The sequence below is a fragment of the Pongo abelii genome, chromosome 4 (assembly GCF_028885655.2).
Source record: "Pongo abelii isolate AG06213 chromosome 4, NHGRI_mPonAbe1-v2.0_pri, whole genome shotgun sequence".
Lineage (NCBI taxonomy): Eukaryota > Metazoa > Chordata > Mammalia > Primates > Hominidae > Pongo > Pongo abelii.
Window position 1 is genome coordinate 143159648 of NC_071989.2, and position 25051 is coordinate 143184698.

Sequence of the window (25051 nt, forward strand, 5' to 3'; positions counted from 1 at the left end):
GATCCGCCCGCCTCAGCCTCCCAAAGTGCTGGGAATGCAGGCATGAGCCACCGTGCCTGGCCCGAAAATGACTTTTTTTGGTGTGGTAAATACTCACTACATAAAATATCCCCTCCCCCACCGTTTTTTTTTTTTGTTATTTGTTTGTTTGTTTGTTTGTTTGAGACAGGGTCTTGCTCTGTCACCCAGGCTGGAGTGCAGTGGTGCGATCTCAGCTCACTGCAACCTCTGCCTCCCGCCTCCTGGGTTCAAGCAGTTCTTGTGCCTCGGCCTCCCAAGTTGCTGGGACTATAGGTGCATGCCACCATGCCTGACTAATTTTTTTTGTGTGTTTTAGTAGAGACAGGGTTATGCCATGTCGGCCAGGCTGTTCTTGAACTCCTGACCTCAGATAATCCACTTGCCTTGGCCTCCCAAAGTGCTGGGATTACATGCGTGAACCACCACGCTCAGCCTTAGAATGTACCATTTTTTGTATATAATTCAGTGACATTAAGTATATTCACAATGCTATAACCTTCACTACTGTCTATTTCTAGAACGTTTTAATCACCCTGAATAGAAACTACTATTTTAGGTAACAAGTTTCTTTCCCCATCCCTGAGCAGTCACTCATAACCTCTATTTTGCTTTCTGTCTCTATGCATTTGCCTATTCTGGGTACCTCCTATAAGTAGAATCATACATTCTATGTCTTTTTGTGACTGGTCTTTTTCACTTAGCAAAATGCTTTCAAGGTTCATCTGTGTTGTAGCATTTGTCAGATTTTCTTTGTAAGGCTGAATAATATTCCATTGTATGTATATACAGCCAGCCCTTTGTGTCCATAAACTGCAGATTGAAAATATTTGGAAAAAAATTTGTCCGTCCTGAACATGCATAAAATCTATTCTTGTCATTATTCCCTAAACAATACATTATAAAAACTATCTATTAATACATAGCATTTACATTGTAATCGGTGGTTTTAAGTAATCTAGAGTTTTTTAAAGTTTTCAGGAGGGTGTAGGTGATATGGGCTTACTATGCCATTTTATATAAGGGACTTGAGCATCCTAGGATTTTGGTATCTGCCAGGGACTCTGGAACCAATCCCCTGAGGATACTGAGTGATGACTACATTTGTTTATCATTTTTTTAGCTACTATTCTTTGTCTACCCACACATCAATTTTTCTTAATTTTTCACACATTTCAAATAAATTGGAGATCAGGTTATCACATTTCATGTCAATGTGCATATCATTAACATTAGTTCAAAACTTGTTTCACTTTTTTTTTTTTTTCTGAGACAGAGTCTCCCTATGCTGCCCAGCTTGTCTTGAACTTCTGGGCTCAAGCAATCATCCCTCCTCAGCCTCCTAAGTAGCTGGGACTACAGCAAAATTTGTGAATATTTAAAACAAAAAAAAAGCCAGCCGGGTGCAGTGGCTCACGCCTGTAATCCCAGCACTTTGAGAGGTTGAGGCGGGTGGATCACTTGAGCTCAGGAGTGTGGGACCAGCCTGGCCAACATGGTGAAACCTCGTCTCTACTAAAAATACAAAAATTAGCCAGGCGTGGTGGCGGGTGCCTGTATTCCCAGCCACTCAGGAGGCTGAGGCAGGAGAATCGCTTAATCCTGGGAGGTGGAGGTTGTGGTAAGCAGCAGAGATTGCACCATTGCACTCTGGCCTGGGTGACAAAAGCAAGACTCCGTCTCAAGGAAAACAAAAACAAAAACAAAAAAAAACCCTAATCTGGGCACAGTGTTGCATGCCTGTAGTCCCAACTACTCAGGAGACTGAGGTGGAAGGATTGCTTGAGTCTTGGAGTTCGAGGCCAGTCTGGGCAACATAGTGAGACACTGTCTCTTAAAAATCAAAAAAAATCTAAGAAATTTCCCTCAGTTTATCTCTGTCCTTGCCCCTCCAGAGTTAACCACTTTAATTTTTTTTAGATGGAATGTCGCTCTGTCGCCCAGGCTGGAGTGCAGTGGCATGATCTAGGCTCACTGCAACCTCCACCTCCCAGGTGCAAGTGATTCTCCTGCCTCAGCCTCCTGGGTAGCTGGGACTACAGGCATGCACCGCCATGTCCGGCTAATTTTTGTATTTTTATTAGAGACGGGATTTCACCATGTTGGCCGGGATGGTCTCAAACTCCTGACCTCAAGTGATCCACCTGCCTCGGCCTTCCAAAGTGCTGGGGTTACAGGTGTGAGCTCCTGCACCTGGCCTGAGTCAAGTACTTTAAACAAATTTTTTCAACATGGATTAGTTTTTTTACCTCTTAGAGTTATAGATAAATGGAATCATATATAATGCATTGTTATTTATGTAAGGTTTCTTTTAGCATTTGCCTTTTGAGATTGATGCGTGTTGTTGCATGTATCAGTAGTTCTTCCCCTTTTATTGCTGAATAACATTCTATTATATGACTGTGCCACAGTTTAGTCATTTCTGTGGGACCCTGGGGGTGGGGGCTGCTTCCAGTATTTTGGTTGCTTTAGCCACATCCCACAGAATACACCATAATCAGGTTGCAGAACAGTTCCATCACTTCCTGAAAAACTCCCTCATCATGTCCCTATAAAGGTAATTAATTATAAAGGTACCTTTCCCCATCTATAACCGCTGGCAACCACTCATGTGTGTGTTTTTTTTTTTTTTTTTTTTTTTAGACAGAGTTTTGCTCTTGTTGCCCAGGCTGTAGTGCAATGATGCCATCTCGGCTCACTGCAACCTCCACCTCCCGGGTTCAAGCGATTCTCCTGCCTCAGCCTCCTAAGTAGCTGGGATTACCGGCATGTGCCACCTCATCTCACTAATTTTTGTATTTTTAGTAGAGATGGGTTGTCGCCATGTTGGTCAGGGTAGTCTCGAACTCCTGACCTCAGGTGATCCACCTGCCTCAGCCTCCCAAAGTGCTGGGGTTACAGGCTGAGCCACCACGCCTGGCCTCTTGTATTCTTTTAAGAACATTTATAGGCTGGGTGCAGTGACTCATGCCTATAATCCCAGCACTTTGGGAGGCCGAGTTGGGCAGATTGCTTGAGTCTGGGAGTTTGAGACCAGTCTGGGCAGCATAGCAAGACCCCATCTCTGAAAAAATTTAAAAACTATAAAAAATTAGCCTCCCAGCTACTCAGGAGGCTGAGGTGGGAGGGAGGATTGTTTGAGCCTGAGAGGCAGAGGTTGCAGTGAGCTGAGATTATGCCACTGTACTCCCACCTTGGTGACAGAGTGAGACCCTGTCTCAAATGAAAAAAAAAAGTTTGTAGTGGAATCCTACGGTATGTAAGTTTCTGCAATTGGCTTTTTTTTACTCAGCTTAATAACTTTGATATGCATCCAAGTTCCAAGTTCTTGCATAGTTTATTTATTTATTTTTTTCCTTGAGACAACTTTTCTCTGTTGCCCGGGCTAGAGTACAGTGGCACTCTCTCAGCTTGGCTCACTGCAACATCTACCTCCCAGGCTCAAGCGATGCTCCCACCTCAGCCTCTTGAGTAGCTGGGACTATAGGAATGTGCCACCATGCCCAACTAAGTTTTTTATATTTTTTTGTGGAGATGAGGTTTCACCATGTTGCCCAGGCTGATCTCAAACTCTTGGGTTCAAGCAGTCCTCCCGCCTCAAGCTCCAGAGTATTGGGATTCAAGCCTGAGCCATGGTGCCCGGCCTATAGTTCTTTTTTTTTTATTACTGAGTAGTATTCATTGTATGGATTTATCACTGTTTGTGTATCCATTCATCTGTTTAAGGACATTTTAGTGGTTTTTTTTTTTTTATAATTATGAATAAAGCTGCTATTATTCAAATAAAGATTTTTGTGTGAATGTCAGCTTTCATTTCTCTAGGGTAGATAACAAAGAATGGGATTGCTACATCATATGGTGACTATATCTATTTATTTTATATTGTATTTATTCTGTGTGGGATTCATTTAACTTCTAGAATCTGTAAATTTATGTCCTGTTCTGAATTTGGGAAATTCTTCGTTATTTCTTTCCTGCCTTATTCTCTCTTTGGGACTTCAGTTATGTATATGTTTGACTTTTTGATATTGTCTCACTGATGCTTTGTTCAGTCTTTTTCGGCCTTTTTTTTCCCCTCTGTAGATCAAATTGGATAATTTCTTTCTTTTTTTTTTTTGAGATGGAGTTTTGTTCTTGTTGCCCAGGCTAAAGTGCAATGGCACTATCTTGGCTCACTGCAACCTCCGCCTCCTGGGTTCAAGTGATTTTTGTGCCTCAGCCTCCTGAGTAGCTGGGATTACAGGTGTATGCTACCACGTCCAGCTAACTTTGTATTTTTAGTAGAGACAGGGTTTCATCATGTTGGTCAGGCTGGTCTCGAACTCCTGATATCAGGTGATCATCCACCTCGGCTTCCCAAAGTGCTGGGGTTATAGGCGTGAGCCACTGTGTCTGGCCCTGATAATTTCTTTTACCCTGTCGTCAACATTATCTTTTTTTTTTTTTGTCATCTCCTATCTTCTGTTAAGCCCATCCAGTAAATTTTTGAATTAGTTATTGTATTTTTTTTAGTTCTAAAATTACAAATATGTTCTCTTTTACATTTTGTTGTTTGTCTGATTAGATTTTCTAGACATTCCTTGTAAGCATTTTTAAAAAGTCTTGATCATAATTATTATATGTGCTTTGAAATCTTTGTTAATTTTAACATCTGGGTCATACTGATGTCAGTCTCTATTGACTGTCTTTTCTCTTGATTTTTGTTTTATGGTTTTGTCTCTGTATGTCTAGTAATTTCTGTTTGTATACTGTACTTTGTGAATGATCCATTGTAGCGATTCTAAATTCTCAATTCTCTGATGTCCCCCTCAAGTGGTGTTTTGTTTTTGTTTTTGTGTGGTTTCCAAATAGGGCATTAACTTGGCAGAACCCAGCATCCAAGCTCTGTCTGCCTTTAATGGGCAGCATCTGAAATCTCTTACTTTTAAATTTTATTATTATTTTTTAGACGGAGCCTTGCTCTGTCTCCCAGACTGTGTGCAGTGGCATGATCTCAGCTCACTGGACCTCCATCTCCCAGGTTCAAGCGATTTTCCTGCCTCAGTCTCCCAAGTAGCTGGGATGACAGGTGTGTGCCACCACGCCCAGCTAATTTTTGTGTTTTTAGTAGAGACGGGGTTTCACCATGTTGGCCAGGCTGGTCTGGAACTCCTGACCTCAGGTGATCCACCCACCTTGGCCTCCCAAAGTACTGGGATTACAGGCCTGAGCCACCGAGCCTAGCCCTGAAATCTCTGAATTTTTTTTTTTTCATCCCAACTGCTTAGATTTTTGCCTCATGAATCTGTAGCTTAGGGGTCAGCCAGATGATTGGGCAGCATATATACGCATAGTTGTGGGTTTCTGCTCCATTATTTTCAGGATTTATCTCCTCTGTTTCCCAGTCCTGAGTTTGTTTTGAACACTTTCTGGTGGTTTCTCTTATAAGACTGAGTTTCTGTTCAAGTTTTGACTTCCTTGCTTGGTCTGTGCACGGCCTGCCCCTAAGCAAAGAGTTTGAAATAAATAAGTAAATAAATACAATCCTCTACACTTTGCCAGTGCCAGTGCAATACTTTGTTCCAAGTGTCAACTTTCTTTCCATTTCTGCTACTGTTAGTCGCTCTCTGGTGTCTTTACGTAGTTGCTCTTTATTTTGCCCAGAGTTCATAGTTGTTACCTGCCGGAGGGATTGGTTCAGTAAGGGTTTCTCCTACATTGTTGGGAATGTGTGTTTTTATATAGTAAGGAAGTTGTTTCCCGTAATACTTGTCTTTAATACTCCTTTTATCTTTTTGGCCAGAATTGTATTGTATCATATGCTTAAGCTTCATTTCATAGGCAAAGAGAATGACAAGTAATGATTCTTCTTTTTTTTTTTTTTTTTGAGACAATTTTTTAATGTCTTGCTCTGTCTCCCAGGCTGGAGTGCAGGGGTGTGATCACAGCTCACTGCATCCTCGACCTCCAGGGCTCACGCTGTCCTCCCACCTCAGCTTCCTGAATAGCTGATACTGCAGGCATGAGCCACTGTGCCTAGCCTATTTTTATATTTTTTGTAAAGATGGGTTTTTGCTATGTTGCCCAGAGTGATCTGCCCACTTTGGCCTCCCAAAAGCACTGGAATTATGGGCGTGTATCCTAGGACCTCTGAGAATCCCTGAGATGTCAGGAGGTTTATGAGGCTATATGTATTTTCGTAATAATCCAGTGATGTTATTTGCCTTTTTCACTCTCATTCTCTCTGGTGTGTAGGGTTTGCTACAGACTAAATGACATGGTATATTGTGACAGATTGAATACAGAAGATATGACACTCCAATTATCTTCTATTAAGCCAGACCTGAAAAAGATTGGCAAAAATGTAAATCAGTGCCATTTGTCTTTTTATTTTTTTTGAGATAGGGTTTTACTCTGTCGCCCAAGGTGGAGTGCAGAGGCACAATCACAGCTTACTATAGCCTGGACCTCTCTTTGCTCAGGTGATCCTCCCACCTCAGCCACCCGAGGAGTTGGGACTACAAGCGCGTGCCACCACACCAGGCTAATTTTTTGTAGAGAGGGGGCTTTGCCATGTTGCCCAGGCTGGCCTGTTTGTCTTAATAAATTATTTTATTGTTCTGGGAAAGTTATTTTTCACAAAAATGTGCTTTTTATTTTAACATGTCATTGCTATTTTTTAGTCTTTTAATTTTTATTCAAAGATAATTTTTTAAATTTAGCTCTCTGACTCTGTGCTTGTGCCTTCAACACTTTCATCATGATTTTCTGTTCCTTGATAAGGAAAGCATGCTTAATCCTGTCATGATCACATTTAACACACATGGAACCACCATAGGCTTTGCTGACATGTTTTTTTTGTTTTGGACATTCACGTAACAATATTAGATCTCACAACAGAAACCCCTTGAAGTCTGCGTGGGCACATGCCACTTGCAGATTTTGGTGCTTTCCCAACTTTCTTGGTATAAAGGTAAACAATTCTATTACCAGGGATTCCAGACAACCTAGTTTTGTTAAAGGCTGTATTGTAGAAAGCCTATGACAGGCAGTATGTCAAATGCTTGACCATTCTGAGTGCCTCTAGACAACGCCCCTGAAAGAGGAACTGTATTTTTTTTTTTTTTTTTGAGACGGAGTCTTGCTCTGTCACCCAGGCTGGAGTGCGGTGGCACGATCTCGGCTCACTACAACCTCTGCCTCCCGGGTTCAAGCTATTCTGCCTCAGCCTCCTGAGTTGCTGGGTCTATAGGCGCCTGCCACCACGCCTGGCTAAATTTTGTGTTTTTAGTAGAGACGGAGTTTCACCATATTGACTAGGCTGGTCTTGAAATCCTGACCTTGTAATCCGCCCACCTCGGCCTCCCGAAGCGCTGGAATTACAGGCATGAGCCACCGCGTTTGGCCAAGGAACTGTATTTTTAAACAAATCCAGTATTTAAAAATTTCCTCAGTTCTAATTTCTTTTCTTTTTTTTTTGAGACAGAGTTTTACTCTTTGTTACCCAGGCTGGAGTGCAGTGGCACGATCTTGGCTCACTGCAATCTCCACCTCCCAGGTTCAAGCAATTCTCCTGCTTCAGCCTTCCGAGTAGCTGGGGTTACAGGTGGCTGCCACCATGCCTGGTTAATTTTTTTGTATTTTTAGAAGAGACAGGGTTTCGCCATGTTGACCAGGCTGGTCTCAAACTCCTGACCTCAGGTGATCCTCCTGCCTTGGCCTCCCAAAGTGCTGGGATTACAGGCGTGAGCCTTGCCCCCAGCCTCTCTGTTCTAATTTCTAATACATTAAGTATCGATAGACAAGACCTAAACTAAAGCTCTTTGGGTGTGGGTCCTTATTGATTTTAAGAGTGTAAAGACATCCTAAAGGCCAGGCGTGGTGGCTCACGCCTGTAATTTCAGCACTTTGGGAGGTGGGCGGATCACCCAAGATCAGGAGTTCAAGACCAGCCTGGCCAACATGGCGAAACCCTGTCTGTACTAAAAATACAAAAATTAGCCAGGCATGGTGACAGTCACCTGTAGTCCCAGCTAGTGGGGAGGCTGAGGCAGGAGAATCGCTTGAACCTGGGAGGCGAAGGTTGCAGTGAGTCCAGATCACGCTATTGCACAAGCCTGGGCAAGAAAAAAAAAAAAAAAAAAAAAAGACATCCTGAAAACAGAAAGTTTGAGAAGGGCTGGTTTACACCAAGCACGATTCACTCATTCACTCTTTGAGACTGGGATTAGGCCCATCTCTCATTTGATGTATACCTGACTATGTGTTGGGTTGGTATGTGAACAAAATTGGGGTTATTTTAAAAAGGAAGGGGGTTCATGGTTTTTGGGTTGACATCCCATATGCTGCTTCAGTTAGCATATTATATTCAATTCTAAGGAATCCATTTTGTGTGATTATGTTAGTAAGGGTACCTTAGGCTAAAGTAAAAGTTTTGGTATTTTCAAATTATAAACTTAAATTTATATTGATATTGATTTCATTAAATTTTCTTAGGCAATTTTTTTGGTGAAGTGTTAGATTCCAGTTTCTTTGACAGTGATTCAAATACTTTCTTTAAATCAATCCTTGAAGAGTACCTTTAAAATTTTAGGTAGTACTAAGAATTAGTATTGGTAATTATTTACATGCTAAACAGTGTATGTTAAACCCAGATTTTCTGTGAAATCTTCCATTGAAAGCATGAGTTTTAAGTTTTGAGAGTTTATCTTATTACCTTCTCTATTATCAGAGTTTCCTGGGAACCTCATCATAAAATATTCTGTGGCCTGGGCATGTCGCAATAGAACTTTATGGTATTTTATACTCTGCTTTGCCATTCATACTAAACCTCTTTGGATCATTTATTTAAGAGAGATCCATTTGGGTACTTTTAAACCAGTATTCCTAAAACTTTAATTTGCATATGATAATCACCTAAGCGTTTTTTAAAATGCAGATTTTGATTCAGTAGTTTGGAGTATAACCCTAGATTCTTCATTTCCTTTTTTTTTTTTTTCCGAGACAGAGTCATGCTCTGTCGCCCAGGCTGGAGTGCAGTGGTTCGATCTCGGCTCACGACAACCTCTGCCTCCCAGGTTCAGGCATGTGCCACCACGCCTGGCTTTTTTTTTTTTTTTTTTTTGTATTTTTAGTAGAGACGGGGGTTTCACCATGTTGGTCAGGCTGGTCTCGAACTCCTGACCTCATGATCTACCCGCCTCAGCCTCTCAAAGTGCTGGGATTACAGGCATGAGCCACCGCACCTGGCCTAGATTCTGCATTTCTAACAAGCTCCCAGGTGATGCTGCTCTGGTCCTTGGACAAAACTGAGTAGCAAGGCTCTAAATAACCTACAGGGAAAGGAGAAAGATCTAACTCTTGTCAATATAGGCTGAATGTTTCTGCCTTTTCTCACTTTGGCTCCTAAACAGGTTTAAATTAATTTCTGATATTGGACCTTTGCAAATATAAACCTTATATAGAATAAAGGGGGGGCAATACAAGACCAGAGTTGAAAGATTCATAAATGAGTTAATAGCAATAACCTTTAATCTTGCCATTACATTTTCTTAGTATTTTATTTTCTATATTTTAGGAGTTGGATGTGTCAATTTGTTCTTCACTGAGTTTAGATTCTTGGTCAGAAGAGATGGAAAATTTAATTTGAACATGTTTTACAGCTCTTTAAATTACTTGCAGGCATTGATCAATATGACAGAGATAGCATCATAAATGACTTTAAGAATGGGACCTGCAAACTTCTTGTGGCTACCTCTGTTGCTGCCCGAGGTCTAGATGTGAAACATCTGATTCTTGTAGTAAATTATAGCTGCCCCAACCATTATGAGGATTATGTACACAGAGCAGGGCGGACTGGAAGAGCAGGAAACAAGGTAAAAATAAGTTTTTTATAGTTGATCTTCATTATATTAAAATACAGGTGTTTCTTTAGTATTTCAAGGAGTAGATAATAGGAGTTATGGAGACATTTTGAAAATCTTTAATCCACATAGTGTGAAGAGTGGTTGATGTTAGTAATTTATATACATGTACAGGTCTAAGTATTGTTCAAATTATCAGATACCTAGCTGCTTTTTATAGGCAGATCCTGTTAACAGTTTGTCTTCCCTTTTAGGTTTTTCCCCTCATGCCTAAACATTTCTATACAGATGTTCCTTGATTTATGATGGGGTTACAATGTCCTGATAAACCCATCGTAAGTTGAAAATGCATTTAATATACCTGATGTACTAAACATCATAGTAGCCTAGCCTACCTTTAGCATGCTCAGAACACTTATATTAGCCTATACTTGGGCATCATCATCTAACACAAAGCCTATTTTATAATAAACTATTAAGTATCTCATGTAATTTACTGAATACTGTACTGGAAGTGAAAAACAGTGGTTGTATAGGTACTCAAAGTACAATTTCTACTGAATGCATGTCACTTTTGCACCATGGTAAAGTTGAAAAATTATAAATTGAATCATTGTAAGTCGGGGACCATCTGTATACACATACACATAAATGTTTATACTTCAGGATCTTTTTTAAAAAAACATGGGATCATAAAATATACCCATCTCCACACCTACCAATTTCTCCTACTCCCCTCTTTACCTCCCTGTCATTCATATATACATATATTACTTGCTTTTTTGACTCACCTGTATTCTAGAAACTGTATAGGTCTAACTCATTCCTTCTAGAGGCAGCAGACTATTCTGTTGTTGGAGACATTGATTATGATATATTTAATTTTCTAACCCTGTACATTGCATAATAAAGCAATAAATAGTATTTGTATGCCATAGCTTACATTAATAGATAACATATTATCTGCCATATATAATGTCATTTTAACTGTTTTACATATATAATGTTATTTTATCCTTACATATATAATATCATTTTATCCTTAAAACTATTTAAGTGTTTTGCATATATAATGTCATTTTATCCTTAAAACTTTCCTTTGAGGTAAATAATATTACTCTATTTTATAGATGAGAAAAATCCATGCACATAGAATTTAGCTCACCTGCTTATACACATTTAATAAGTAGTAATGGCATTTATTCTTTTAACGTATTGGGAGGAGTCAAGAATATTTTTTGGAAAGGGCCATGTACTAAAAATTGTAGCCTATTTGGGCTCTGTCGCATATTCTTCTCTTTCTCTCTCCTTCTGTGTATATGTTCATAACCCTATAAAAATGTAAATACTTGTAGCCCCGTAGGAGTACAAAAGCAGACCATGGGTCAAAGGTGGTGGCTATTTAGATATTTCTGTTTTTGTTTTTGTTTTCTTGAGATGGAGTCTCGCTCTGTTGCCCAGACTGGAGTGTAGTGACACGACCTTGGCTCACTGCAACCTCTGCCTCCCAGGTTCAAACGATTCTCCTGCCTCAGCCTCCCAAATAGCTGGGACTACAGGCGTGTGCCACCACGCCTGGCTAATTTTTTGTATTTTTAGTAGAGACGGGGTTTCACCGTGTTAGCCAGGATGGTCTCGATCTCCTGACCTCGTGATCTGCCCGCCTCGGCCTCTCAAAGTGCTGGGATTATAGGCGTGAGCCACTGCACCCGGCCAAGATATTTCTGAATTAAAATCTTAAACCACGTTTTAAAATTCGTAACAGTTGGCCGGGCGCGGTGGCTCACGCTGGTAATCCCAGCACTTTGGGAGGCCGAGGCGGGCAGATCACCTGAGGTTGGGAGCTCAAGACCAGCCTGACCAACATGGAGAAACCCTGTTTCTACTAAAATAAAAAATTAGCTGGGCGTGGTGGCATATGCCTGTAATCCGAGCTACTCGGGAGGCTGAGGCAGGAGAATAGCTTGAACCCGGGAGGCAGAGGTTGTGATGAACCGAGATTGCACCATTGCACTCCAGCCTGGACAGCAGGAGCAAAACTCTTGTCTCAAAAAAAAAAAAAAAAAAAAATCACAACAGTTGACTGTTTGGGTCAGATTGTTTTTTTGGTTTTGTTTTTTACATTTTTGTGGAGATGTGGTCTTGCCATTTTCGCCCAGGCTGGCCTCAAACTCCTAGGCTCAAGCTATCTTTCCACCTCTGCCTCCCCAAGTGCTGGGATTACAGGTGTGAGCCATTGCACCCAGCAAGGTCAGATTGTTTTGTGAAGACAGCAAACTCTAGCGAGACTCCATCTCAAAAAAAAAAAAAAGGAAAAACAAAAAACAAAATCAATAGGTATGACCACACAATTGTGCATTTGTGTAAAATTACATATGTTTCTTTTTATTTTATTATTTTTTTTTGAGACGGAGTTTCACTCTTGTCACCCAGGCTGGAGTGCATTGGCGCCATCTCACACTCACTGCAACCTCCATCTCCCAGGATCAAGTGATTCTCCTGCATCAGCCTCCCAAGTAGTTGGGATTACAGGCGTGCACCACCACACTTGGCTAATTTTTTTGTGTTTTTAGTAGAGATGGGGTTTCACTATGTTGGTCAGGCTGATCTCGAACTTCTGACCTCAAATGATCCACCCCCTGCCCCTTGGCCTCACAAAGTGCTGGGATTACAGACGTGAGCCACTGTGTCCAGCCAATTGCATATATTTCTACCTCTGTGTAAAGAAATTAGAAATTTTCTAGTTTGCTTGTGTTTTTTAAAATATTAGACTTGGGCCGGGCACAGTGGCTCGTGCCTGTAATCCCAGCACTTTGGGAGGCCAAGGCGGGCGGATCACCTGAGGTCAGGAATTTGAGACCAGCCTGGCCGACATGGTGAAACCCCGTCTCTAGTAAAAATACAAAAATTAGCCGGGTATAGTGGCAAGTGCCTATAATCCCAGCTACTCGGGAGGCTGAGGCAGGAGAATCACTTGAACCCGGGAGGCAGAGGTTGCAATGAGCCAAAACTGTGCCACTGCACTCCAGCCTGGACAACAGAGCGAGACTCCATCTCAGAAAAATAAAAAACAAACAAAAAAAAAATTAAACTTGGATATTTCACTTTGAACCATTAAGTAATTTAGTAAGACTCTTTCGTGGCTTTTAAAATTCTATAGTTAATGTTGTCAATCTCGAGGATTTATTAGGTGGATCAGATTTTATCTTGTGATCTAAGTAGGATCCATCTTGTTAGTGTCTAATAATTGCACTTTTTCATCATTCATTAGGGTTATGCTTATACTTTTATCACAGAGGATCAAGCTCGCTATGCTGGTGACATAATTAAAGCTCTTGAATTGTCAGGGACTGCAGTACCTCCTGATTTAGAGAAACTGTGGAGTGATTTCAAAGATCAACAGAAAGCTGTGAGTTTTTTAACCCATGTTACTCTTCTAGAAATCATTAATGTGACTAAACCTGGATTATTTAATTCTTGGAAATCTTTTTTATTTAACATTTGGAAATTTTGGTAGGACTATTTTTATTTCTCTCTAGAGGGAAAAATGAGTGAAAGCTAAAATCCTATCTTATTCTTGAACTTAGTATTTTGTGGTGTCTATGTAGAGCTCTTAGTTTATCTTACATGCTAGATGAAGTGTTTTTATTACATTGACATACACCACCTTGAAAAATATTTAATTAGTATGAATTCCTAAACATTAAAGTTTTTACTATGAGATTAACTTTGTTTTCTTTTTTTGAAAGGAGGGGAAAATAATTAAAAAGAGTAGTGGATTCTCTGGTAAGGGATTCAAGTTTGATGAAACAGAACAAGCTTTGGCTAATGAGAGGAAGAAGTTACAAAAAGCAGCTCTTGGTCTGCAGGATTCAGATGATGAGGATGCTGCAGTTGATGTAAGTACTGTTATTCTCTTATTCTTAATTGAAGCAGTTATTTCTTTTGTACTGGAGGTCTTGCCATATGGTTATCAAGATAGACAATCATTGGAAACCTTCTTTACAAGAGGTTGGTTCCAGAACAGTTTTGGAAAATCTGCGTACTACATACCAATACCCCTCCTCTCAATATATAGACCACTTATTAGCACTTCAAAGGATGTGAAAAGTCTTTTTTTTTTTTTTTTTTGCGATGGGAGTCTGGCTGTGTCACCCAGGCTGGAGTACGGTGGTGTGGTCTCCAATCACTGTAACCTCCGCCTCCTGGGTTCAAGCAATTCTCCTGCCTCAGCCTCCTGAGTAGCTGGGATTACAGGCATCCACCACCACGCCTGGCTAATTTTTGTATTTTTAGTAGAGACGGGGTTTCACCCTCTTGCCCAGGCTGGTCTCAGACTCCTGACCTCAAGCGATCCCCTTTCCTCGGCCTCCCAAAGTGCTGGGATTACAGGCGTGAGCCACCTCGTCTGGCCATGGATGTGAAAAGTCTTTAACGAATCTTGTTTAACTTTGTTAAACCCAGAAATTCCCCAACATACCTGATCTCAGAACACTTTTGGACATATCATGTTAAACAAGTTCAGAAAATAATTTTGGAAATCAGAAATTCAATCTGATCTTATCATTAGGAAATTGACTCCAAGAAAAGATGTTAGGTCCAGGACCACAGTGGGAGTTAACACAGTCAGGACCAGAACCCAGTTGTTGTATTAACCTTAAGCCATTTCTTTCTAGGATACCATACTAGCTCAAAAAATTAGCTGGGCGTGTCTTGCTCTGTCACCCAGGCTGGACTGCAGTGTCGTAATCTCAGCTCACTGCAACCTCTGCCTCCCGGGTTCAAGCGATTCTCCTGTTTCAGCCTCCTGAGTAGCTGGGATTACAGGCACCTACCACCACACCCGGCTGATTTTTGTATTTTTAGTAGAGATGGGGTTTCACCATATTGGCCAGGCTGGTCTCAAACTCCTGACCTCAGGTGATCCACCCGCCTTGGCCTCCTGTAGTGCTGGGATTATAGGTGTGAGCCACTGTGCCTGGCCAATAAAGTCTTTTTTTTTTTTTTTTTTTTTTTTTTTTTTTGAGATGGAGTCTCGCTCTGTCACCAGGCTGGAGTGTGGAGTGCAGTGGCTCGATCTTGTCTCACTGCAACCTCCGCCTCTCAGGTTCAAGCGGTTCTCCTGCCTCAGACTCCCAAGTAACTGGGATGACAGGCACGCGCCACCATGCTTGGCTAATTTTTTTTGTATTTTTACTAGAGACAGGGTTTTATCATGTTGGCCAGGATGATCTTGATCTCTTGACTTCGTGATCCACCCGCCTCGGCCTCCCAAAGTGCTCAGATTACAGGCGTGAGCCACCACACCTGGCCAAATTTCATTTTTTAAATTTATTTGTTACCATGTAACAAATCAAAACTTAGCAGGTTAAAGCAATAAACACTTATTATCACATAGTTCCTTATGGTCAGGAAATCAGGAGCAGTTTAGTCAGGTAGTTCTGGCTTAGGCGCTCATGAGATTGCAGTCATCTGCAGGCTTGACTGTTGCTGGATGATCTGCTTCCAACATCATTCACTTTGATGTAGATAGGATGCCTCAGTTCTTCACCTCTTTGCCTGTCCTTACCCACATGGCAGCTGGTTTTCCCCACAGTAAGTGATCCAAGAGAGCAAAGAGAAAGCTTTAGTGCTTTTTATGACTAGTCTCTGAAATTACACTCTGTCACTTCCACTTTATTCTTTGTGGGGTTTTTTTTGTCTTGTTTTGTTTTGTTTTGGTAACAGAGTCTGACTCTGTTGCCCAGGCTGGAGTGTAGTGGTGTGAACTCAGCTCACTGCAGCCTCTGCCTCCTGGGCTCAAGCGATCTTCCCACCTCAGCCTCTTGAGTAGCTGGTACTATAGGTGCACCACCATGCCCTGTTAATATATATTTTAAAATGTTTTTTTTAGAGGCGAGGTCTCACTATGTTGCCTAGGTTGGTCTGAAATTCCTGGGCTCAAGTGATCCTCCTGCCTCAGCCTCCCAAAGTGATGGTATTATAAACATGAGCCACCATGCCCAGCCCACTTTCTTCTATTAGAAGGAAGTCATTAAGTCCAGCCCACACTCAGGAAAAAAGACTATTAAATAATTTGTAGCCATGTTTTAAAAACATCTGTCACTTTTTGACATTATGGTAGTTTCCTCTTTTCTGTGGTTTTAGTTGCCATAGGTTAACCACAGTCTGAAACTATTAGAGTATTTTGAGACCACATTCATATAACTTCTATTATAGTATATTGTTATAATTGTCCTATTTTATTGTTGTTAATCTCTTAACTGTACCTAATTTATAAATTAAACTTTATCATAGGTATGTATGTATAGGAAAAAACAGTGTGGTATTATCTGTGTTTTTAGGCATCCACTGGGGTTCTTGGAATGTATTCCATGTATAAAGGGAAAACTGCAGTATTTTTAACTGTTTTTTAAAATCTTGTGATAAAATACGGTAATTGTTTCTTCGGGTGTTAAAGTAATATATAATTTTATGAAAAATATAAACAGTACTTAACACGAATAAAATCAAAAGTAAGGTTAGCTCTACCAGCTAGCATTGTATACTTCCCCCTTTCCTGATTTTATGAATTTGTTCAGATTGTAATACCATGAATGCTATTTAATTTAAAAAAGTTTTACTCAGGTAAATGTTGAGTTTTAAAACTAGTTGATAACTAACCCCCTGTTGGTGTTTTTTTGGGGTTTTGTTTTGTTTTGTTTTTATGAGACAGGATCTCACTCCATCAACCAGGCTGGAGTAAAGTGGCGTGATCTTGGCTCACTGTAGCCTCAACCTCCTGGGCTCAGGTGATTCTCCACCTCAGCCTTCTGAATATCTGGGACTACAGGCATGTGCCACCATGCCTGGCTAACTTTTATATTTTTTGTAGAGACAAGGTTTCGCCATGTTGCCCAGGCTGGTCTTGAACTCCTGGGCTCAAGTAATCTTCCTGCCTTGGACTCTCAAAATGCTGGGATTATAGGCAGAAGCTACTGTGCCTGGCCATAACTAAAACCCTTTAATAGGTAATAAATGTTTTAAGAAGAATCTAAGGCTGGGTGTGGTGGCTCATGGCCTGTAATCCCAACACTTTGGAAGGCCATGTTGGGAGGATAGCTTGAGCCCAGGAGTTCAAGACCCTCCTAGACAACACAGTGAGACCCCGTCTCTATAAAAGCGTTTTTAAAAATTAGCTGGATGTGATAGTGCACGCTGTGGTCCTAGCTACTTGGGAGGCCGAGGTGTGAGGAACCCTCGAGCCTGGGAGTTAAAGGCGACCCTGTCTCCAAAAAATGTAAAAGCTAAATGGACTGTTTTTATTTTAGTAAAAGAGCTTTGTAAATTAACCAATTAATTTTTAAGCCCTAAATAAGCTTTTCTGTGCATTTGAGATCTAGAAGATACAGCTTTATTAATCTAATCTAAATTTCTGAAGGGGGCTTGTATTTCTGTAATCAGTGATATCAGTAGTCATTGTTGGGCAAAGGGCATTTTTTAAAAGAAATGCATATAGCAGGCTGGGCGCGGTGGCTCACACCTGTAATCCCAGCACTTTGGGAGGCCAAGGTGGGCGGATCACGAGGTCAGGAGATCGAGACCATCCCGGCTAACATGGTGAAACCCCATCTCAACTAAAAATACAAAAAATTAGCCGGGTGTGGTGGCAGGCACCAGTAGTCCCAGCTACTCAGGAGGCTGAGGCAGGAGAATGGCTTGAACCCGGGAAGCGGAGCTTGCAGTGAGCTGAGATGGCACGCCATTGCACTCCAGCCTGGGAGACAGAGCGAGACTCTGTCTTAAAAAAAAAAAAAAAAAGAAATTCACCTAGCAGTAGGGCTCATGTGACTCCTGTCAAAGCGGAGCTTTCATCATTGCGCTTGCCTTGGTCGGGAAACAGCCTGCATTTCTTTCCTTTCTTGATTCAAAGGAATAAGGGAATAAGCGTTTTCTGGTTCAGTTACCCAGTTTTTAAGGCAAATCGAATTGGATTTTGTGGGTTGGGAAGAGTTTTGAGAGCTTTGCCTTAGGAACATGTTATACCACTCCCTCTGAGAATTATTGACTATATTTTTAGTTGGCCACTGACCTTGAGTTATAGTCCTTCTTCCAGCCTCTTTCATTGCAGTATAATTTGGTCTCAAGGCCTGAGCCCTGGGGCAAGTCAGCTGCATTGTATTGGCTGTTCTGTCTGGAAAGCAGATGTTTCCTCATTTATTGAACAGGGATGAAGTTTCTGGTCCTCTCAGGAGTCTGATGACATGGTTCATACAATGTTGTTTCTCTGTTTTCTATTTTTCTCCCCACCATAGACAACTGATTTTTTAAATGAAATGTGACTTTTAACAAATAGGTGATATATTTTCCCATGGATCTGTGTAGTAGGATTTGTGTAAATATAACTATCTGATTCCAACCTTTTGGTGGAAACATTCCTTATTTATTTCTGTAGAATAACTTAATTTGGTATTTCTAATTCAGTTTTTTACTAGTCCTTTTTTTCCTTTTGGTCTAGATTGATGAGCAAATTGAAAGCATGTTTAATTCAAAGAAGAGAGTAAAGGATATGGCTGCTCCTGGAACATCAAGTGTTCCTGCTCCAACTGCAGGAAATGCTGAGAAATTAGAAATTGCTAAGAGATTGGCTCTTAGAATCAATGCCCAGAAGAATTTGGGCATCGAGTCTCAGGTATTAAGTAATTTGTTCCAAGTCTCAGTCAATACTTTTAAGAAGTTCTTTGATTTTACTTTTCAGGAATTATGTTGAGCACAAGTAAATAAGTTGTCCTAGACATTGAGTCTGTGAGAATTTAACATTCTCAATACAGAATTTTTTGATCGTTGCATTTGGATGATTTCTCTGGTGCTATTAACTGAGGACTTTATGTCTATTCTAGAATTTCTAACTGTTAGCCATAGGTAGTTTTATAGGGTAGTATTCTGATGAGTCTTAACAAAATCTTAAAGATGTATTAATAATTCTCTTTTTCTTTATCTGCTTTTATTGGGCACACAACTCCCTGGATATACAAACACCCAGTTACATGACTCAAATTAATATGGTCTTAAACAGTGGAGAAATGTGATTTTTAAATATTTCACGTTATCTTTTTCTTGGAAGCTTACTTGTTATTTTGAAGCTTTTGAGGCAGTCATTATAATGTTTGTAATGTTGGGTTGGGTCATAGAGATGAAGGAGCTCAGTGATGGTAGTAGTACAAACATTCAAATTTGGAGTAAACTCCTAGGAATTAGAGTATGCAAATGATTTTGGAAATATTTACTGTGTCTGACATCAAGAGTTAGCTAATTATCAACTATATCTGTATGATCTAGTAGAATATTTAATAGAGAGTTGAATGTTCTCCAGTTTTCTTATACACAAGGAGGTACATTAAACTACATTATAAATATATATTGCTAAATCACACATATCAATGAGACTATGCATTAGAAAGGTGTTTATTTATTAAACTTGCATATAAAGTTAGTAGCTTTTCAAAGAATAATTTGTGGTGTGGTCCCTACTCTTGTCTCTGCCCTCATTTGAGATTTAACTAAGTCTTCTTTAACTACAGGATGTGATGCAGCAGGCCACCAATGCAATTCTTAGAGGTGGCACCATTCTGGCTCCCACTGTTTCTGCAAAAACCATTGCAGAACAACTTGCTGAAAAGATCAATGCCAAGCTCAATTATGTGCCTTTAGAGAAACAAGAAGAAGAGAGACAGGATGGTGGACAGAATGAGTCTTTTAAGAGATATGAAGAAGAATTAGAGATCAATGACTTCCCACAGGCAAGTAACAGGTTTAAACCTTTTTTTATTGTGAAGTAGAAACTCTTCTTTGGAGGAAAAATCTCATCTGTAAAACCCATGAACATTTTAATAACTCCTTCACTCTTCACCTAAATGGAGGATATAACAATAGAAATTTGATTTTTATGAGTATGTTCAAGGTACCTTAGGATCTAAATGAACTTATGATGCAGGTATGTATTAATAATGATCTTTGTTTTCTTTGTTTGTTTGTTGTTGTTTTTTTTTGAGATGGACTTTTGCTCTTACCGCCTAGGCTGGAGTACAATGGTGTGATATCGGCTCACCTCAACCTCTGCCTCCCGGGTTCAAGCGATTCGCCTCCCTCAGCCTCGCGAGTAGCTGGGATTACAGGCATGCACCACCATGCCCAGCTTATTTTTGTATTTTTAGTAGGGACGGGGTTTCACCATGTTGTTCAGGCTGGTCTTGAATTCCCGACCTCAGGTCATCTGCGCGCCTCGGCCTCCCAAAGTGCTGGGATTACAGGCATGCACCACCATGCCTGGCTAATTTTTCTATTTTTAGTAGAGATGGGGTTTCTCCATGTTGGTCAGGCTGGTCTCGAACTCCCAACCTCAGGTGATCCACCCACCTTAGCCTCCCAAAGTGCTGGAATTACAGGCGTGAGCCATCACGCCCGGCCAATAATGATCTCAATATTGACCATAGGGCCTGGTGAGGTGGCTCACGCCTGGAATCCCAGCACTTTGGGAGACTAAGGCGGGTGGATCACCTGAGGTCGGGAGGTTGAGACCAGCCTGACCAACATGGTGAAACCCCGTCTCTACTAAAAATACAAAAATAAGCTGGGCATGGTGGCGCATGCCTGTAATCCCAGCTACTCTGGAGGCTGAGGGAGGAGAATCGCTTGAACCTGGGAGGCGGAGGTTGCGGTGAGCCAAGATTGCACCATTGTACTCCAGCCTGGGCAAAAAGAGTGAAACTCCATCTCAAAAGAAAATATATATATACGTATACATATATATATATACACGTATATATATGTATATGTATACATACACACACACACACACACACACACACACACACACACACACACACACACACACACACACACACACACACACACACACACACACACACACACACACACACACACACACACACACACACACACACACACACACACACACACACACACACACACACACACACACACACCCACCCATAATATGATATCAGCCAGCCTAGTCAGCACGCCTGGATTTTTTTATCCTGTTATGAAGTGATTTTTCTTTTCCTTACCTTTTCTTTTAGACTGCTAGGTGGAAAGTTACCTCTAAGGAAGCTCTGCAGAGAATCAGTGAATACTCTGAAGCCGCAATTACAATCAGAGGAACCTACTTCCCTCCTGGCAAAGAACCCAAGGAAGGCGAGCGGAAGATTTACTTGGCAATTGAAAGTATGTACTGTTAGTTCTGTTTCAGTCTTGCATTTAGATCAAGGTTGATGTAGATGTAATAAACGCAAAGAGCATGTGAGGTCAATTCTAGAGAAAACTGAAAGTAAGGAACACCTCTGAAAAAAAAATCTTATGACAATTGAGGTCTTTATATAGAAGAATTTCAGTACATATGCAAAGATAAATGATCTGTTTGCGAGACTCAGTTTTGGCAATTTAGTCAAATTTGAAAATTAAAAGAAAACTTACATTTTAAGGACTGACCTGTTTATGCTTCTAGTAAGTGGAATATTCTGGCCTAAGTTTAGTTTGGAAAGTAAATCAAGTGTATTAGTCCACTTAATGAATGTTTATCTAGGCAAATATTGCCTGTGAAATTATGCCCATGAAAGTTTATACCTTTAACAAAATAACAAGTAGACAATGCCACAACGTAATGGATATAAATAATACATCATCTAACAGCAGTCAGGTTTGGTTTTTAACTTTATTTCATACATTCATGAATGAATTCATTCCAGAGGCAATTTCCATCTTTATTTATTTTGAGACAGGGTCTTATTTTGTCCGGCTGGAGCGCAGTGGTGCAATCTGAGCTCACTGTAGCCTCAACGTCCTGGGCTCAAGTGATCCTCCCACCTCAACACCCCCAAGTAGCTGGGACTACAGGAACATGCCACCACACCTGACTTATTTTTTTGTCTTTTTTGTAGAGACAGGGTTGTGTTTTGGTGCCCAGGCCGGTCTCAAACTCCTGAGCTCAAGGGACCCGCCCCCGCTCAGCCTCCGAAAGTGCTAGGATTGCAGGCATGAGCCAATGTGCCCAGCCTATTTTGTTTTTTGTGATGTGTTACTCTACTGCATAGTAGGACACCCTGTCACACTTTATTTATGTTTTTGATTTTTGTTTTGTTTTGTTTTGCTTTTTCCCCCGAGATGGAGTCTTGCTCTGTTGCCCAGAGCTGGAGTACAATAGCGCGATCTTGGCTCACTGCAACCTCCACCTCCCGGGTTCAAGCAGTTCTCCTGCCTCAGCCTCCCGAGTAGCTGGGATTACAGGCATGCACCACCATGCCTGGCTCATTTTTGTGTTTTTAGTAGAGACGGGGTTTCACCATGCTGGCCTGGCTGGTCTCAAACTCCTGACCTCATGGTCCGCCCGCCTTGGTCTCCCAAAGTTCTGGGATTATAGGCATGAGCCACTGCGCCCAGCCCACTTTATTTATGTTTAATCCGAACATCTTTGTTATTGATATTTTAAGTGGTTTTTGTTTTTGTTTTCTGACATCATGTGAAATGGAAGCAAGACAGAACTAGACTGCTAGATAATAGAACCATCTGTTCTGGCTTCATTTCCTTGACACCATAGCATTGTTGTCAGTACAGGGTTTAGCACTATATCGCCCAGGCTGGAGTGCAATGGCATGATCTTGGCTTACTGCAACCTCCGCCTCCAGGGTTCACGCGATTCTCATGCCTCAGCCTCCTGGGTAGCTGGGACCACAGGCATGTGCTACCATACCTGGCTAATTTTTGTATTTTTGGGTAGAGATGGGGTTTCACCATGTTGGCCAGGCTAGACCTCTTACTTTTTGATTGTACTGTTTCCATTTGGAACTATTTTTAAAATCTGTAGCAGTCTTTTGCTATTTAGGACTTACATTGAGGTAAAATTCAAGTAACAAAAGTTTGTCCATTTTAACCGTTAAAAATGTACAGTTCAGTCTTCAGTACCTTCGCGAAACTTAAACAGGATTCAGTGAAAGCAGTGCTTAGAGAGAAATTTCTAGCTGTGAATGCCTGCATTATAAAAGATCTCAGTTACTGCCTTTTTTGTGTCAGAGTAATCTTTTCTTTTCTGGTTTTTTTTTTTTGAGACAAAAGTCTCACTATGTCATCTAGGCTGGAGTGCAGTGGCACGATCTCGACTCACTGCAACTCCCACCTCCTGGGTTCAAGTAATTCTCATGCCTCAGCCTCCTGAGAGGCTAAGATTACAGGCGCCGCCCCACCACGCCTAGCTAATTTTCGTTTTTTTTTTTTTTTTTTTTTTTTTTTTTTTTTTGTGAGACAGAGTCTTGCTCTGTTGCCCAGGCTAGAGTGCAGTGGCGCGATCTCGGCGCACTGCCAGCTCCGCCTCCCGGGTTCACACCATTCTCCTGCCTCAGCCTCCCAAGTAGCTGGGACTACAGGTGCCTGCCACCACGCCCGGCTAATTTTTTTTTTTTTTTGTATTTTTAGTAGAGACAGGGTTTCACCATGTTAGCCAGGATGGTCTCGATCTCCTGACCTTGTGATCCACCCGCCTCGGCCTCCCAAAGTGCTGGGATTACAGGTGTGAGCCACTGCGCACGGCCAATTTTTGTATTTTTAGTAGAGACGAGTTTTCACCATGTTGGTCAGGCTGGTCTCAAACTCCTGACCTCAGGTGATCCACCTGCCTCGGGCTCCCAAAGTGCTGGGATTACAGGCATGAGCCACTGTGCCCCGCCGTGTTAAAGTAATATTTTCTTGTGTGCCATTTTGATTTGCTCGTTTCTCGGTTTTTTTTTTTTTTTTTTTTTTGAGAGGGAGTCTAGCTCTGTCACCAGGCTGGAATGCAGCGGCGCAGTTTCGGCTCACTGCAACCTCTGCCTCCCGGGCTTAAGCGATTCTACTGCCTCAGCCTCCCGAGTAGCTGGGACTACAGGCATGCACCACCACGCCCAGCTAATTTTTGTATTTTCAGTAGACATGGGGTTTCACCATGTTGGCCAGGATGGTCTCAATCTCCTGACCTCATGATCTGCCTGCCTTGGCCTCCCAAAGTGCTGGGATTACAGGCATGAGCCACCATGCCCGGCCTTCTTGTTTCTTTTGCTATATGTATTTTTAGGTTTTTTTGTTTGTTTGTTTGTTTGTTTTTGAGATGGAGTCTCACTCTGTTGCCCAGGCTGGAGTGCAATGGCACAGTCTCATCTCATTGCAACCTCCACCTCCCGGGTTCAAGGAGTTCTCCCTTGGCCTCCCTAGTAGCTGGGATTACAGACGCATGCCTGGCTACTTTTATTTTTAGTAGAGATGGGGTTTCACCACGTTGGCCAGGCTGTTCTTGACCTCCTAACCTCAGGTGAACTGCCTACCTCAGCCTCCCAAAGTGCAGGGATTACAGGCCTGAGCCACCGTGCCCAGCCAGGTATTTTCTTAGCGGTTACTCAGTGGATTGCAATTAATATCTTAATTCATAACAACATAGTTCAATTAATGCCAACTTAGTTTTAATACTATACAAAAATTTTGCTCCTATATAGTCCCATCTATTTTTTTGTTGTTATTGACACAAAATTCCTGTATACCTTTTTCTAAGAGACAGGGTCTTGATCTGTCACTCAGGCTGGAGTGCAAAGGTGAGATTATAGTTTACTGCACCTTCAAACTCCAGGGTTCAAGTGATCCTCTATCCTTAGCCTCCTGAATAGCTAGGACCACAGGCCTGTGCCACCATGCCTGGCTAGTGAAAAAAATTTTTTTTTCTAGAGACAGGGTCTTGCTATGTTACAGTCTAGGCTTGTCTTGACCTCCTGGCTTCACGTGTACTCCCACATTGGCCTCCCAAACCTGCTCATCTTTTTTTGAGACAGAGTCTTGTTCTGTCACCTGTCCTGGAGTGCAGTGACCCAGTCACAGCTCAAGCAAGCCTCCCACCTCAGCCCCCCATTTAGCTGGGACCACAGGTGTATGCCACTATGTCCAGCTAAATTTTTGTATTTTTTGTAGAGATGGGTTTTCACTATGTTGCCCAGACTGTTCTTGAACTCCTGGGCTCAAGTGATCCTCCTGCCTCAGCCTCCCAAAGTGATGGGATTACAAACATGAGCCACCATGCTGGGCCCAGACCTGTACATCTTCATACATTCTGTATTCTTCAACATAGATTCATAATTATTTTATGTAATTTTAAAATCATACAGGAAATAAAGAGAAGC

At 41.4% G+C, this 25051-nt stretch overlaps 1 protein-coding gene and 1 pseudogene across 3 annotated transcripts in view; one reads left to right on the forward strand and one right to left on the reverse strand.

Annotated features, from left to right (window-relative positions):
• The window catches only part of DDX46 (DEAD-box helicase 46), a 71428-nt gene that overhangs the window by 40140 nt on the left and 6237 nt on the right, over window positions 1-25051 (forward strand). Inside the window, exons 16-21 of one of the 3 annotated variants that reach the window (XR_008525744.2) lie at window positions 9679-9872; window positions 13132-13269; window positions 13610-13759; window positions 18358-18538; window positions 19421-19639; window positions 20942-21051. Coding sequence is in view for 2 of the 3 variants with exons in the window: in XM_024247270.3 (XP_024103038.1) it covers window positions 9679-9872; window positions 13132-13269; window positions 13610-13759; window positions 18358-18534; window positions 19421-19639; window positions 20942-21086 (1023 nt within the window). In the remaining variant the exon portion in view is untranslated. Of the gene's footprint in view, window positions 1-9678; window positions 9873-13131; window positions 13270-13609; window positions 13760-18357; window positions 18539-19420; window positions 19640-20941; window positions 21087-25051 lie in introns of those variants that run through there. The other 2 variants (XM_024247270.3, XM_024247271.3) reach the window with 2 other exon arrangements.
• LOC103890721 (large ribosomal subunit protein eL34-like) lies at window positions 6320-7069 on the reverse strand (annotated as a pseudogene).